Raw genomic sequence first — 14,991 nt, forward strand, 5'->3', positions numbered from 1 at the left:
CTGAAATAAACTGTTTCACTACTATGTATCATAGTTAAAGATTTATTTTATATTTGCCTCCATTATGCACAGTATACATATATTTATTGTATCATGACGTTCATTCTTAGCAGTGAGAATGTGTGTTTTTGTTTGGAAAGCACTTTCATGAATTTGAGAATAACGTCATAAGCCCAGCTATGACGTCCGATTGGCCAATTGATGACGGTGGAAACCAATCATCAAAATCTTTGTTTTATGGTCCTACTATTTGTGTTAAAACAAATTCAAAATACGTTGATGGCAAGGGTGGAGGGGATGATTAAGATAAAATGCGTCAGTTATAAACAGCTATAAAAACAACAGAGAAATTGGATAAAAGGGGAACAACCAAAACAAAGCTCTTGGAAACAGTCATCCACATTTGCATACAAAAATCAAAAAAATACAAACAGCAACCGTAATAATATAACAAAACAGTCTAAAGCAGATTTATATTCATTATACAAACAAACAACACTTATACATACAAACATATTACTCTTGTGCCTAACTTGAAAGTAGATATGGATGTCCTTAAAAAAATAAAATCGTATTGACCAAGTGTCTTTTTGTTTTGTAGTTAATAAGGAGACTAATTTCACGTTTTATTACAATTATCATTTTTTTATATATTGTTCAATTTTTGAAGGTATAACAGGAGATGAATCTATCTGCAACCCTCAAAATATGACAAGTTTGGGCCATATAGATTTTGCAATTCATATCATATATATATACCACAAGTAGTGGATAATAATATAATAATAGGTTGTGCAAAGTTTGGTTCAAATCAGACATTCCATCCGCCTGTGAGGGAGGTACCAGAAGGAAAGGGGTCCCATCTTCCTACATGATATAAAATTAATTTTTTGCACAATTTTGACCATTTTGTGGGGGAGGTACCAGAGGAAGTGGACCGATATTTCCCATCCTCGACCTTGAACTAATTTTGGAAAAAATATTAAGATGTGCAAAGTTTAGATGAAATCGGTTATTCCCTTCGTGCGGACCAGCCGGCCAGACAGAGGAACGGATAAATCGACTTCAAATTTTCTGAATCGGATTTGGTCCAAAGAAACATGGGTTCTAAAACCAATATTTCGAAAAGGCACATTTTCACCGTATAAAATTGTATATACCATAAGGCTGAGGGTGTAAAAAGTTGTCTATTTTTGGGGGAATGTACCAGAAGAAGTGACCCAATATGTTTGGTAAACATATGAGTGGACCGAAATGTCCCGATCTTCAGGTTAGGAAACCGTATAAGTTTATACAACGTTTGAATCAAATCTAATACCCCATTGGAATGATATAAAATTATTTTTCAGGAACATGTTTAACTTTTTGCGGCGAAAGTACCAAAAGGATAAAAATACCATCCTTTAACCCTTTCAGTGTTTTTGTCGAATATATTCGTCATTTAAAAATTCTCTCTTTCTTTGCGATTTTTCGCTTATCCTATGTACCGTTAACATTGATGATTTTGTTTTTGCTGAAAAACAGACGAAACTGTCTGAGGGTTAAAATGAAAATTGCTTTTTTCTAAACTCTATGCCTTTATATGATTTTAAGTACAAAATTTTAGATTTTTATTCCGACAAAAAATTTTTTTGACACTGAAAGGGTTAAACATGATTTAAGTTAAGGTGGGATCAAGAACCGATATGTTGATGAGGTATATTATTAATAGTATTAATACCCATATGACAGAGAGTATTGAAAATCCATCATAGTTTTGGTCTTCGATCTGAGTTGTGGAAATAGCAACTCAAAAAAAAGAAAAAAATACTATCAGTAAAATTAGTGACCCAAATTCGGGTGCAACTTACTACCATAAAATTCAATCAAAACAAAACAAATTATTTATATATATTTAGCAGTAATTTTCCGCAGCCTATTACATTTACCTGTCATATAATATAGTATTTTATACAACCGAAAAATGAAATATATATTCAAATCCTACAAAAATTTTAATATATAGTATTTCCCACCTGCGAGCTGAACACTGAAACCAGACGCGTTGTTTTCTTAGAATTAATAAATTTTAAAATGCTACATCTCAGCTATAGCCATGCTTAAACAATCAGACAAACAAGCGGCAAATTACGCAAACAAAACAAAGTATTGTTAATGCATGCCAATCTACTGAATATATAATCCGGTTAAATAGAGAGCGATCATCATTTCAATTTGACTATCAAAACAAAAATCATTCTCTCCAACCAAATTCTTCCAAGTGAAATTTCTATGAAAATTTTCACTTTTAAATAATTGAAAATCTATTGTGTCAATGAATTACCGAGCAGACACAAAAGCTAAATTAAACGCTAATTTAAGGTGAGTTACATACAATTAAAGTCTGCCCGTAACTAAGCACTAATCTGGCATTTTTATATTTCTATTGCAGCCTTTCCAAACATTTGTCATCGAAAAAAGGTTCCCGTACCTCCAATTGCGGTAACATCCTAGAATTTTCCGTGCTAACCCGTATACACAGTGTGCCCTGAATATATTTTCTCTCCAGTAACCAAGCCATCTGAACATTGTCAATATGGTCCATAAGAATCGTTCATCTCGCAAATCCTGCCCCGTCATTGATGTCAGTCCCCTACGCAACTCATTGTCTGCATCGGCTAATAAACATGACTTATCCACAAGTCCTCGTATAGGCTATACTCTGGATGTACCTAACCGCCCAATTGGATCTACATCGTCATCAAATCTTTGGTATTACAATGATATGATCAAGAATAATCGTGAACAATTCAACAGCTTACATTTCTGTTGAAGTTACCATGAAATTTAATTATAATTGAAATATACCAAAGTGTAACTAATTCATTTCATATTGAATCCATGAATAATCATTAGAATTTTTAAACGAAATATTGATTTGTTTTATTTAATTCTATTTAGCACATGAGTGTTTACTTATGAATTGAAATGGGACAGATTTTGATATCTAAGAATAATGTGATTTATTCAAATTCTTATTAGAAGTAATAATACCTTCAAAATGTAAACTGAATCAAACAGTTTGGAAAAATATTTGTATTTCTGCAAGAAAAAATATTAAGAAAGTCAAGACAATCCATTAAACAAATCATCGGAAAATATTGTAATAATTGTTGCTGAATCAATACATTTCTCCTTGTTATTCCTTAACGCAAGTTGAAAAGTCTAAGTACATATATTCTTCATGGTATTAAAAACCGGGTTACTTAGTTCCCATACAACAATTTCCCCTATTGCGCAATTCGTTCTATTGAAGGTAATATCAATTATCAATGTTTTGCCATAGCCCAAGGGCTATAGGTCTACATCGATATGTTCATGTCTATGATGTCTTTTGACACGTGTTTTATATAAATAATTAATTTTATTTATTTATAATCATATAATGAAGTATATTTTCATAACCATACTCCATGTTACACTCGAAGTATCTGCAATATGTTTTTAAAGTGATAGAAACAAGTAAAAAAGTGTCAATCGGTGTCGCCGACAGATATAAACCCTCAGCCTATGATTTGCGGAGTTCTTCGGAATTACACACAGATTTCATTATTCGCTTTGTATAATGTATATATTTTTAACAAAAGGTTTTAGATGTAAAGCTGACCAAATCTGTTATGCAATTAGCTCCAAATTAAATCAAATCAAGTTTATCAAATATTTACTCTTTGGGGGGACCTGAAGTATAAATCGACGAATCCCACCTTAGGCCTTGATCTAGGCTTGGTAAAGGATATTGGATTTATAAAAACTGAAAATGTTGACCCTTTGTTGGGGAGGTATCAGAAAGAGTATACCAATGGGTCCCATCTTCGGGCAAAGTTTGGTTTGAATCGGATAGTCCGTTCGCATGATATTATAAAATCAATTGTTTGCATAATTTTGACCATTTTGTGGCAGAGATATCAGAAGGGGTGGATCAATATTCCTCATCTTCGAACTTTGGAAGAAATATTACGATGTGCAAAGTTTGATGAAATAGGGAGTACCGATTTCAGAGTACCGATTTAGAGTTGTGATTGACTGACTGACTGGCTGATTTAACGATTCATCAACGCTGAAGCTAGAAATGACTGAAGCTAGAATCTTGAAATTTTGGGTGAGGGTTACTCTTGGTCCAAATGTGACAGATAATGCTGGGTTTTTGGAAATTCGTACTAAAACGGTACGAAAAATACTAATTGTGATACCATTTGTATTTGACGAACCGGTGGAGCTAGAACTTTGAAATTTGGGTTGGTAGTCGTTGATGGGGTGTAGTATAGATGTACCAAATGGTTTTTGGAATTTCGAGCTATAACTATCCGAAAAGTACGAAAATTTATTAAATTTCGTAGCATGTGAGCGGATAGCGCAAAAACATGAAATTTGCAGTATAAATTAAGTTTGAGATGTAGTTTCCATTTAAGGAGATGGTTTTGAAAGCGTGTGCTTATGTGAACGAAAAGTACTATATGGTACTATATTTGGTGCAAATTTATTTTCGAGGTGCAAATCGAGCTGGCGAAAATGAAATTTGGAGTCAGGATCACTGTAGGGGTGTAGGATTGTGGTCAGGATTCAGTTTAAGCAATTTATATTTATGGTTACTAAATGGTACTAAATTTGGTACAATTTGAATTTTAGGCGAACCAATAGAGCTGAAATCATGAAAAATTACAATCGTATTTTTTATGTATTATGGTCTTATATACATAGTATACCTTAAATAAATTGTAATTATAGTCAATTTGATTGAAATGGGTACTCAAAATGCCGAAACTACCAAAAGATGTAATAGTTTTTGCTATGTACCAAAAACTATTACATCTTGCAAACCCAAAGTGAATTCAAAATACTAAATTACAGCCAATTTTATTGAAAACACGAGCAATATCTCCAAAAAAACAACATTAGGGGATACCGTTATATGGGGGCTACCTCAAATAGTGGGCCCAAATTAATAATTTTTGGTGAGAATATGCCCTACGCAATGCGAACCCATAATACCAAGTTACATCCCATTTGGATGAATGTGAGACTAATACCTTCCGTTTTTATCATCAGCTGCTATGTTAGTAAAAGTCAAGTTTATTTTTTTTATTAAATTCTGTGTAATTGATCTTCATTCCATGTAAATATTTTGGCTCATGTCAAGCAAATTTTGGTCAAAGTGTATATACCTTGACATTTAAATTTAGTCAGATTGTTACAATAAAATTGTGCAGCAACCATGAGGAAGTAACAACAAAACGAGTGAAATTGCGTTGTACACTACAAGTAAATATTTTTAGTTAGTGGTTGTTCATTTTCAATATAAGTGAATCCATATTTTGTATAATCATCTAATGTAATTCCCTTATTTATTTCGTAATATATCGAATATATAAGTTAGATTATTCAAACTTATTCATTGAATATTTACAATTTACTTACAATGTGTTTATTTGCTATCTGACGATTTTCTGAAACTTTGTAGTGCATTTGCAATTTATAACTAGAACTTGAAGAATCACTTATTTAGAATTCATTTGAATTTTAGGCGCAATCCGATTAGATACAGAAACGAGTAAACGATCACATAAGCCATCGTCGATCGTCAGCGTCATATAACGCACAACGACAAACAACACGTCGCCAATGCATGACAATTTAACGAATATAAAAAGCCGGTTAAATTCGAAGTGTTTATCATTCCAAATTCAATATCAAAACAAACAGCATTCAAGCAAAGCTAAAACATTTTGCCCTTCGCAAACAAAACAATAAATTTAAGTGGAATTTCTATGAAAATTTTCACTTTAAAATAAAGTTATAAAAACTATAGTGTCAATGAATTACCGAGCCGACACTAAAGCTAAGTTAAACGCTAATTTAAGGTGAGTTGAACACATTATTATCAAGAGAGTACATAAGTTAATTTATTATTTTCCATTTCCTTATAGCCTTTCCAAACATTTGTCATCGAAAAAAGGTTCCCGTACCTCCAATTGCGCTAATATCCTAGAATTTTCCGTGCTAACTCGCATACATAGCGTACCCTGATTCTATACACCAACCACACAATCTGAACATTGTCAATATGGTCCATAAAAATCGTTCATCTCGCAAATCCTGCCCCGTCATTGATGTCAGTCCCCTGCGCAACTCATTGTCTGCATCGACTAATAAACATGATTTATCCACCAGTCCTCGTATAGGCTATACTCTGGAGGTACCAAACCGCCCAATTGGATCTACATCGTCATCTAATCTTTGGTATTACAATGATATGATCAAGAATAATCGCGAACAATTCAATAGCTTGCATTTCTGTTAAAAGTGGCATTGAAGATATTTTGTAATTGAAATATGCCAAAGTATAATCATCATATTTCTTATTAATGAATAAAAAAGTCATTAGAGATAAATAAAGTGATTTATTTTATTTTAAGGTTTAGACATTGGGAAATTTGTGGTTTGTAAGATGTAAACATTAACGTATCAAATCTATAATGAAGACATAACCGCATTCTACAGGGAATTCCTTTATCCATTATAACTTGGTTTTAAAAACCTTAAAAATAGACTAAGATAATGTTAACTATTAGTTTATAATTTTAAATGAACAAAATATTTGAAAAAAAAAAATACAAACTTTGTCCTGATCTTATTAGATTGCAACGTGGTATATAGACCACTTGTCCTTAAAATATTCTTTTTCCCCTATGCATATAACCCGTGATTACCAGAAAATAGTTGATCCCATATGATGACCGAAGTCTACTCTACCTTTTTGCTGCTATATTTTGTGTAATCACGCAAACCTCCTATAGAATGAATATGGCAAATATTTTACACGCATGAGCTATTTGTTCATAAAAAAGAAATGTTTAAAAATGAACGATATTTCTACGTACTTATTCAACAGATACAAAAACTTTATGGCTGATAATTGTCCTCTGATACTTAATTATAAAAGCTAGTACCAAAAACATACAAGAAATGGAATGGAATATAAATAATGGAAATATTACAAACACATTGGCAAAAATGCAAGCTACGGATTTCAAACTTTGCGACAGTTATTTATTTTTATATGCGATACCTATGGATCAACGCTAGTGATGTGCAATCAGAGCTTCATACCGAAAACGACATTGCCGAATGTGCCCCAATTTTCCTGGTTATTCCCTCATTCTGATGCAAAAATGTACCTCATCGAAACATTGGTTCAGATCCGTCTGTCTGACCGGCTGGTGCGCACGATAAATCTCAAATGGAGTATCCGATTGCATTCCAAACTTTGCACATTGTAATATTTCTTCCAAAAATAGTTCATGTTCGAAAATGAGGATTATCGATCAAGTCCTTCTGGTACCTCCCCCACAAAATGGTCATAATTATTCTAAGAGTTAATTTTATAATATTATGCGAACGATTAACCGATTTGAACAAAGCATTTCTACAACCTATTATCTTTACCAAGCCTAGATCAAATCAAAGATGTAACCCATTGGTCCACTGCCTCTTGTACCTCTCCCACAAATCATCACATTGAATTTTATTGGATAAAAAACCTATGTGTCAATGAATAACCACGTCGACACCAAGGCCAAATTAGACCGAACCAAATTTTGCACAGCGTGTTATCTTTACCTAGCCTAGATCAGGTCCAAAGATGGGCCTATTGGTGTACTCCTTCTGGTACCTTCCCCATAAATGATCAAAATTTTCAATATTTAAAAATCCAACATTAGGCTAATGTCCGATTTCAACCAAATTTTACACAATCCATTATCTTTGCGAAGTATAGATCAAGTCCGACTATGAGACCCATTGGTTCACTCCTTCGGGTACCTCCCCCACAAATGGTCTAAATTTTCAATATTTATGGACCCATTATCCGTCGAAGGGAATGTCGGATTTGATTCAAACAATCTATTATCATTATTTAGCTTGGATCATGTCCGAAGATGGGACCTATTGGTCCACTCCTTCTGGTACCTCCCCCACAAATAGTCAACATTTTCAATATTTATTATTAATATCAGACCAATAGTTTGAACCAAACTTTGCAAACCCCATTATCTTTGCCAAGTCTAGATCAAGTCCCAAGACGGGACCTTTCGGTACCTCCCTCACAAATGATCGATATTTTTTATTAAACTTATACATTTAATTCGAATAATTTAAATTGAATTAATCCATTTGATCAATAATAAAATCGAAACTTCTTTAATAAAAATATATCTATAATAATAAAAAAATCTGTGTGTAATTCCGAAGAACTCCGCAAACCATAGGCTGAGGATATATATCTGTCGGCAATTTTGACACTTTTTTACTTGTCTACTTGTATTTTGTAACATTTTTTCATGAAATTCCCGGATATAAAAATTAAGGAAATCAACATCATTTTAAATAATCAGTTACTTTGCGTTTATTTTTTATGATATGGGGCCTACTTTTATAAAGTAATTATTCCTTGCACGTGTGTAGATATACTATAGCACTTTGATAAAGTATACGTTTTACAACACATGAATAAAGCGTGCTATGCCACTACTCATAAAGCTTTCGAAACACGTCATTGTTCTGACCCTTAACTGAACTTTTCTTTCACAAACAAATGTAAACAAACATATTCTATAATTCATTATAACCGCATCATATTACCAATAACTTTCATAGATGATATTTCCAAGAAAGAAAAAGAAAAACAAACAAACTTTTGAAAAACAAAAAAAAACTCAGATGATGCTGATCACTAAATATTTCGTAGTCCCCGACAATAATAACAAAATGTTTTCAATTCGAATAAAGCCAATTATGCAAATGAGGCCATACGCTCGAGATTTAAACGAGTTTATGTTTTGATATTATTTGTAAATTCCAAAACAAAACTAAAAAAAAATCAACCGAAAAAGCACGCTTTAAATGCATGACCAGTCGAGCTTTTCGAGTATAAAAAGACGATCAAAACAAAAGAGGTCATCATTTGAGTTTGGATATTAAAACCAAAAGCATCAACAGCCAAGTTTAAGAAAACGGAATTTCTCGTTACTTTTCAAAACTTTAACAAGTTACCTAACTAACCATTTTAAATTTCTGTGACAATCTTCACTTGAAATTTATTGGATAAAAAACCTATGTGTCAATGAATAACCGCGCCGACACCAAAGCCAAATTAAACGCTAATTTAAGGTGAGTTAAGAAAAATTATCCCAACATCCAAGGGAAATGTATACTAACGTCATTATCTTTTCACTTGTAGCCTTTCCAAACATTTGTCATCCAAAAAAGGTTCCAGAACCTCCAATTGCGGCAACTTCCTAGAGTTCTCCGTGCTTACTCTAATCCAAAGCGTTCCCTGATTTCTTTACACCCCTCGTAAACCAAACAATCTAAATTTGTCAACATGGTGCATAAAACTCGCTCATCTCGTAAATCCTGCCCCGTCATGGATGTCAGCCCACTACGCAACACTTTGCCCATCGCGGCAAACAAATATGAACTATCATCCAGCCCTCGTATTGGTTACGCCTTGGAAGTTCCCACACGTCCAGTGGGTTCTTCGGCTAACTCTTCGAATGCTTGGTATTTCAATGATATGGTCAAAAATAATCGTCAACAATTCAATAGTCTACATTTCTGTTAAAAACCAATCGTCTAAAATATTTTCAATTATATCAAAAAATGTCATTAAAATAAATTTTCTCACATTTGGAAGGCTTAAACAAGCAAATTCATAACAAATGTTATTATTTGGAGAGAAATCAATGCAAATAGGGGGTGAAAAAATTGTGAATAATTCGAGGAGTCCAAACGTTGTGCTCACCATAGAACATGACAATAAGCATCCGAGTCTTCATTCGTCTATAGAATTCAACCCAGATGCAAACATATTAAACATGATGTGCGGATCCCCAATAAATCAGTCGGTCCTTTCGACAGATAAATACCTTAACCATGCATTTATCGTAACATTTGTATTCATTTTTTATTTGATCTGCGGAGTCGAAATAGGAATAGGACTAATGGAACCATATTTCACTTAATCCATTATGAAAATGAAACGGAATGAGATAGACCCATTTCTTAAACGGATGGTGACTGGAAAAATGGATCACATACGATAGATCTGTACGAAAACAATCGTGGCCAAAGAGCGGTGAAGCACCTCAAACGGTGGCCAAACCAGGACTAACGTCCAGGAAGGTCCTGCTGTGCATTTGGTAGGACTGGAAAGGGATTATTTTTTATTAGTTGCTTCCATATGGCCAAACGTTAAATTCTGATCTCTTCTGTCAACAACTGAACCGTTTGAAGATAGCAATTGACCAGGAACGACCAGAATTGGCCAATAGAAGTGGCGTCGTATTCCACCAGAACAACGCTAGGCCACACCAACTACAGTCACTCAGGAGCTTTGTTGGGAAGTTTTAATGCATCCACCATACAGTCCGGCAACAAGCGATTATTATATAAAACATTGGTATCTAGGATTGTGAAAATCGACTACTAGAGTTTTTTTGCAAATAGAGAGCAGGACTTCTATGAGAGAGGCAGTTACCTTTAAAATAAAATATAAAAATATTACCAAGTTTACAATTTATTATAATTTTTTCTCTTTGTGGCATGGTACTAGAAAAAGGGCATTCTGGGACACAAAGTAGGGTTGGTCGGGAAGTACTAGAAGGATTAAATCCTCATTGACCACTTAGTTTGAAAGCTTCCATAAGGAGTCGACCGATATTCCTTATCTGAGAACTTGATTTCAATTTGATTCGCTTTCACAAAATAGGCGGAAGAACATTTTTAAAAAGACTCAAAATTGTCTAAACTGATTTTTGTGCAAAAACCTTGGGGTCATAAAACAATATTTCAATTAGCCTTAGATACATTGTAAAGATCTCCGTTTAAGCATGCTGAGGTAAAATTTATTCCTTTGTTTTTGAAATTGAAAAAGTAATGTTTAAAAAATGTCAACAATTTTTCAAAACATATCAACACATTTTTAAAAGCATTATAAAGTCGATTTCAAATACTTGCGATATGGAAAAATACCACAAAACAAAAGTTCATCATCGATGCTAGCTTAAACGATAGCGACAATCTAGCTTATCGATAGCTTGTGCTGAACAAGAAATACTGCCTAATTTACATACACACCGTCAACAGGCAACATCTCTTAGTATATCTTATCATAGCATTTAATAGAGTTTTAAAAAAACGGTGTTCCGTAACATACCTAGGGAGGAAACAACTCACCACACACAATCCGCATTATTAACAAACAAGGGTATTGAAATATTTATGGATTTATTAAATGAACACAAATCAAGACAAGGCAACGCAAATGAAGAAATATGTCTGCGGCTGCATACAATCACAATTCATGAAGCCTTGAAATGTGGTGATTTGTATCCTTGCTTTTCTCCACCCACAATAAATCTGCAAATCTTTTCCAAACTTTGCTCTGTTCTGCTGTGCTATTTTTTGTTGTTCTTCTAATGGAATAACGATATATCAAAATATTCGCATTTTCTGCTTGACATTAGCTTTCATTTGCTAAAGTCACGTGTCACTCGCATTGCCCGAAAGAGAAAATCCATGTAGGACATAAAAAGTATAAAACTTTATTAGCGAAAATTTTTATATTTGCTTAGGTGAACAATTGGCATTGCATGTTGGGGGTGGGGTTTTGCAGGGTAACAAAAAAAAAATAATTTTTTGCACGCGATTTCTATTCTTGTGGAGAAAGTTGATATCACACGCATTAACACAACTCCTACCCACCTTTCATGGTCGGCATAAGGCTAGGATTTTTATCTTTACTTTTCTATACAGTAATGGCGAAAAATTGAACTGCATTTTTATTATAACTTCAATACATTTGCTATTCAATTGATATGAAATTTGTAAAGGCTTAGTTACTAGGATCAATAACAATTGATCAGGAAGTGTCCAAGAAAGAAGATCCGAAGAATGCTCTTACATATAAAAAGTATCGACAAACTTTTGTTAGGCACTGTACCAAACAATTTCATGTCAGTGCGGTTTTTCGTAAAATATTTATTGCCCTTTGCCGACTAATCGTTTCACAAATTAAATTATTATGCAGCCAAGTTACGTTTTGAAATTCAAATTTACCTTGGAAAATGCCGTTAATATATCTTTCCATCCTCACATAGCCACTGTAGAAGAAATATGGAATTCTTATACTTTGAAATTAGTGGTCATAATTCAAAGGTTATAATGCCAAAAATGTTCTCACACTTTAATAAAAATAAACAAATAAAATAGTGCCAGTCGATGTTGCCGACAAATACATACCCTCAGCCAATGGTTTGCGGAGGTCTACGGAATAAGACATACTTTTTATTATTCGCTTTATATGTCAACGAGTTGACCATCCTTGGTGAGCTACCAGAGTAGCCTGCACTATTTACCCCATCTTAGGATTTAATGTAGGGTTGGAAAAATATTACGATTTGCAAAGTTTTGATCAATTAAGGGGACCCCACCCATTCTCGGTTTCAAAAAAATTAATTTTTTATTTTGATTTAATTTGAACCTACACTAATTCAAGAATGTCCCTATAAATCAAGTGAAAATCTCAACAATTTTTGACGATATAGCCCATTTATTGTGTTATCATCAAGTGACAGCAAGAGGGTTTCTCAAACTTTAAAAGCGTTTTTCTCCAAACAGCGTTTTTGCGAATGGCGGACACGATAACTCAAAAACTAATAACCCAATCGATTTCAAATTTTGGGACGTTTCTCTGTGAGTGTATAGCTATCGTTAGGGTAAAGCCAATCGGTGAAGATCTTCTTTATTTTTTAAATTGGTTTGTGGTCAGAAATAGGCGATTGTTGAAAAAAAATTCAAAGTTCCGCCATTTTGTTAAGTTCCGCCATTTTGTTAAGTGTTGTGTTCTTCCTTTTTAAATCTTAGAAATATATATGTGCAAATCAAAAATAAGGACATTTCTTTGATCACAAAAAAAAAAACAATTTTTTGTAAATTATTTTTCTTCCTTTTTAAATCTTCAAATATATATGTGTGCAAAGTTACAAACCTTAACATGCATTGGTATTCATTTACCAGATCATTTAAAATCTAAAAAATTAGAAATCGAGAATGGGGGGGGGTGGTGGGATTAATAATAAATAATATGAAATAAACCTTTAAAATCCGCTCGAACCATTTGTGCAAAATAATTTTAATATCTATATTAATAGTTTTCCGCATTCTCGTCTTTCCAATTTGATAACACTTTCCTTAGACAAATCCCAATTTTACGCGAGCAAACGGCCACACTTTGCCAAAACGAGGTTTCTTTTCATTATGCGAATTAAAAAACAAACATCGAGCTGCTTCTCATAGTTTTTGTTGTGCTGAATTATTAAATAGTTTTTTTTAACGTGAATTCACTAATTTTAATGTTTATGTTGTTTGTTTCATAAATAAGTAACTTTTTATTCACGTTTTGATATTGGTTAATTTTATTAATATTATAACAAAAATGTAATCTTTTTAAGTAAAATTATTTCAGCATTGATACTAATTTATTTTTATTACTTTATTATATTAAAAATAATTAAAATTTTAATGAACTAAAAATAATAAAAAATGAATCAAGATATTAATTTAATTATCTAAAATATGCCAACCACACTAAGTTTAGAGTTGGGTCGTTCTGGAACTATTCAGAGAAAGATACGATCAGAACCAGGTCGGGGTATTCAGTTCAATTAGTTCATCCAGTTCAAATATGTTTTGGCAAATAAATAATCGCGCATTCAAGTACATCCCCCAAAGGGTTGACCATTTTAAATTTTTATAAATCTAATATTAAACGAATGGAATGTCCGATTTGGCTCAAACATTACACATTGTAGTATTTTTACCAATTTTGAAAATTTGTTAATCCAATAACAATCGTATGGAACGTTCGATCTTTTAGTTGATGTTTTAAATATCTCTTTGAACTTTCACATAATGCCTTTGCTTTTAAATTCAACGATGTTCCGAAATTTACCTTTGATACAATGAATAATGTAACCTGTGTATAATTTCGTAGACCTCCTCATCCCATAGGCTGAAGGTATATATCGTTTTTTTTTTCAGTTAAAAAATCGTGTATATGTAAAATATTTGTACATATCAATGTCGTTCTATAGGATTTTTTACATTATCATAAAAATATGTCTCAATATTTGCTAAATTGTTTCCGTTATTTGTAGCAATATATCATTCATAATAACGAATTACTACTATTTTCAATCTTTGTAGCATTTACATTCTTATCACTTTTCTCTAATCCAATACGTCCAATTGACTCCAATTGGAATTGACTTGCTAATAATCCAATAACAGTTTTCCAATTTCTTTACATAAATCTTATCGAAAATCATCCAATAAAGTAATTAAAAAACAATCTGTTTTAAATGCTTCAAAAACATAAGAAACTTCCATAATTTTCTTTTTTTCTACATCCCTCAAACAAATCATTAACAGAAAACACAAAAAGGGGAACATATTGCACAAAAACAGGGGGCAAAAATACTTGACAGATTTTTGTTATTGTCCGTTAAATACATACTTCAATTCTGAAATGTCTTTTCATGACTAAACAAAAGCTGCATTACATTAAATTGTGGATTTTTAACACACACACACACACACTGTGTGTATGTGTGTGCTTAAAAAGGACATACTCAGTCATCTGTTATGGGAAGTCATTAAATTATCACACATTTAGTGACAAACAATGGAGAAAAGCCAAAGATGCAAAACCTATTTTGAATTTGCAAAATCATTTACGCAACAACCACCAAGACAAGGGAAACACCAAACCACAGTTATTTCACTGTCCACACCAATTCATCTCCATATCCTTGAAAGCGGTGGGAACAAGAAAAACATCCCACAGAGTATAAAGTCTTATTCACTTTCCTTTGTTGGGATATCTAATGATGTTGT

At 32.8% G+C, this 14,991-nt stretch overlaps 4 protein-coding genes across 4 annotated transcripts; all 4 read left to right on the forward strand.

Moving 5' to 3' along the window:
* Positions 1 to 2,269: 2,269 nt before the first annotated feature.
* Positions 2,270 to 2,531, forward strand: LOC133327520 (uncharacterized). Its single transcript, XM_061536039.1, has 2 exons — positions 2,270 to 2,361; positions 2,432 to 2,531. Exons 1-2 carry the CDS (start codon positions 2,315 to 2,317, stop codon positions 2,529 to 2,531), a joined length of 147 nt encoding a protein of 48 aa, XP_061392023.1. The 5' UTR covers positions 2,270 to 2,314.
* Positions 2,532 to 2,559: 28 nt separating this feature from the next.
* LOC133327518 (uncharacterized) lies at positions 2,560 to 2,812 on the forward strand. The gene has a single exon (XM_061536036.1). It carries the CDS (start codon positions 2,576 to 2,578, stop codon positions 2,810 to 2,812), a length of 237 nt encoding a protein of 78 aa, XP_061392020.1. The 5' UTR covers positions 2,560 to 2,575.
* Positions 2,813 to 9,157: 6,345 nt separating this feature from the next.
* On the forward strand, positions 9,158 to 9,508 carry LOC133327519 (uncharacterized). Its single transcript, XM_061536037.1, has 2 exons — positions 9,158 to 9,204; positions 9,275 to 9,508. Exons 1-2 carry the CDS (start codon positions 9,158 to 9,160, stop codon positions 9,372 to 9,374), a joined length of 147 nt encoding a protein of 48 aa, XP_061392021.1. The 3' UTR covers positions 9,375 to 9,508.
* LOC133327517 (uncharacterized) lies at positions 9,419 to 9,658 on the forward strand. Its single transcript, XM_061536035.1, has one exon. It carries the CDS (start codon positions 9,419 to 9,421, stop codon positions 9,656 to 9,658), a length of 240 nt encoding a protein of 79 aa, XP_061392019.1.
* Positions 9,659 to 14,991: the final 5,333 nt, after the last annotated feature.

This window comes from Musca vetustissima, unplaced genomic scaffold (genome assembly GCF_032173495.1).
Source record: "Musca vetustissima isolate MV318-11 ecotype Yass unplaced genomic scaffold, APGP_CSIRO_Mvet_v1 utg1154, whole genome shotgun sequence".
In the NCBI taxonomy this organism is placed as follows: domain Eukaryota; kingdom Metazoa; phylum Arthropoda; class Insecta; order Diptera; family Muscidae; genus Musca; species Musca vetustissima.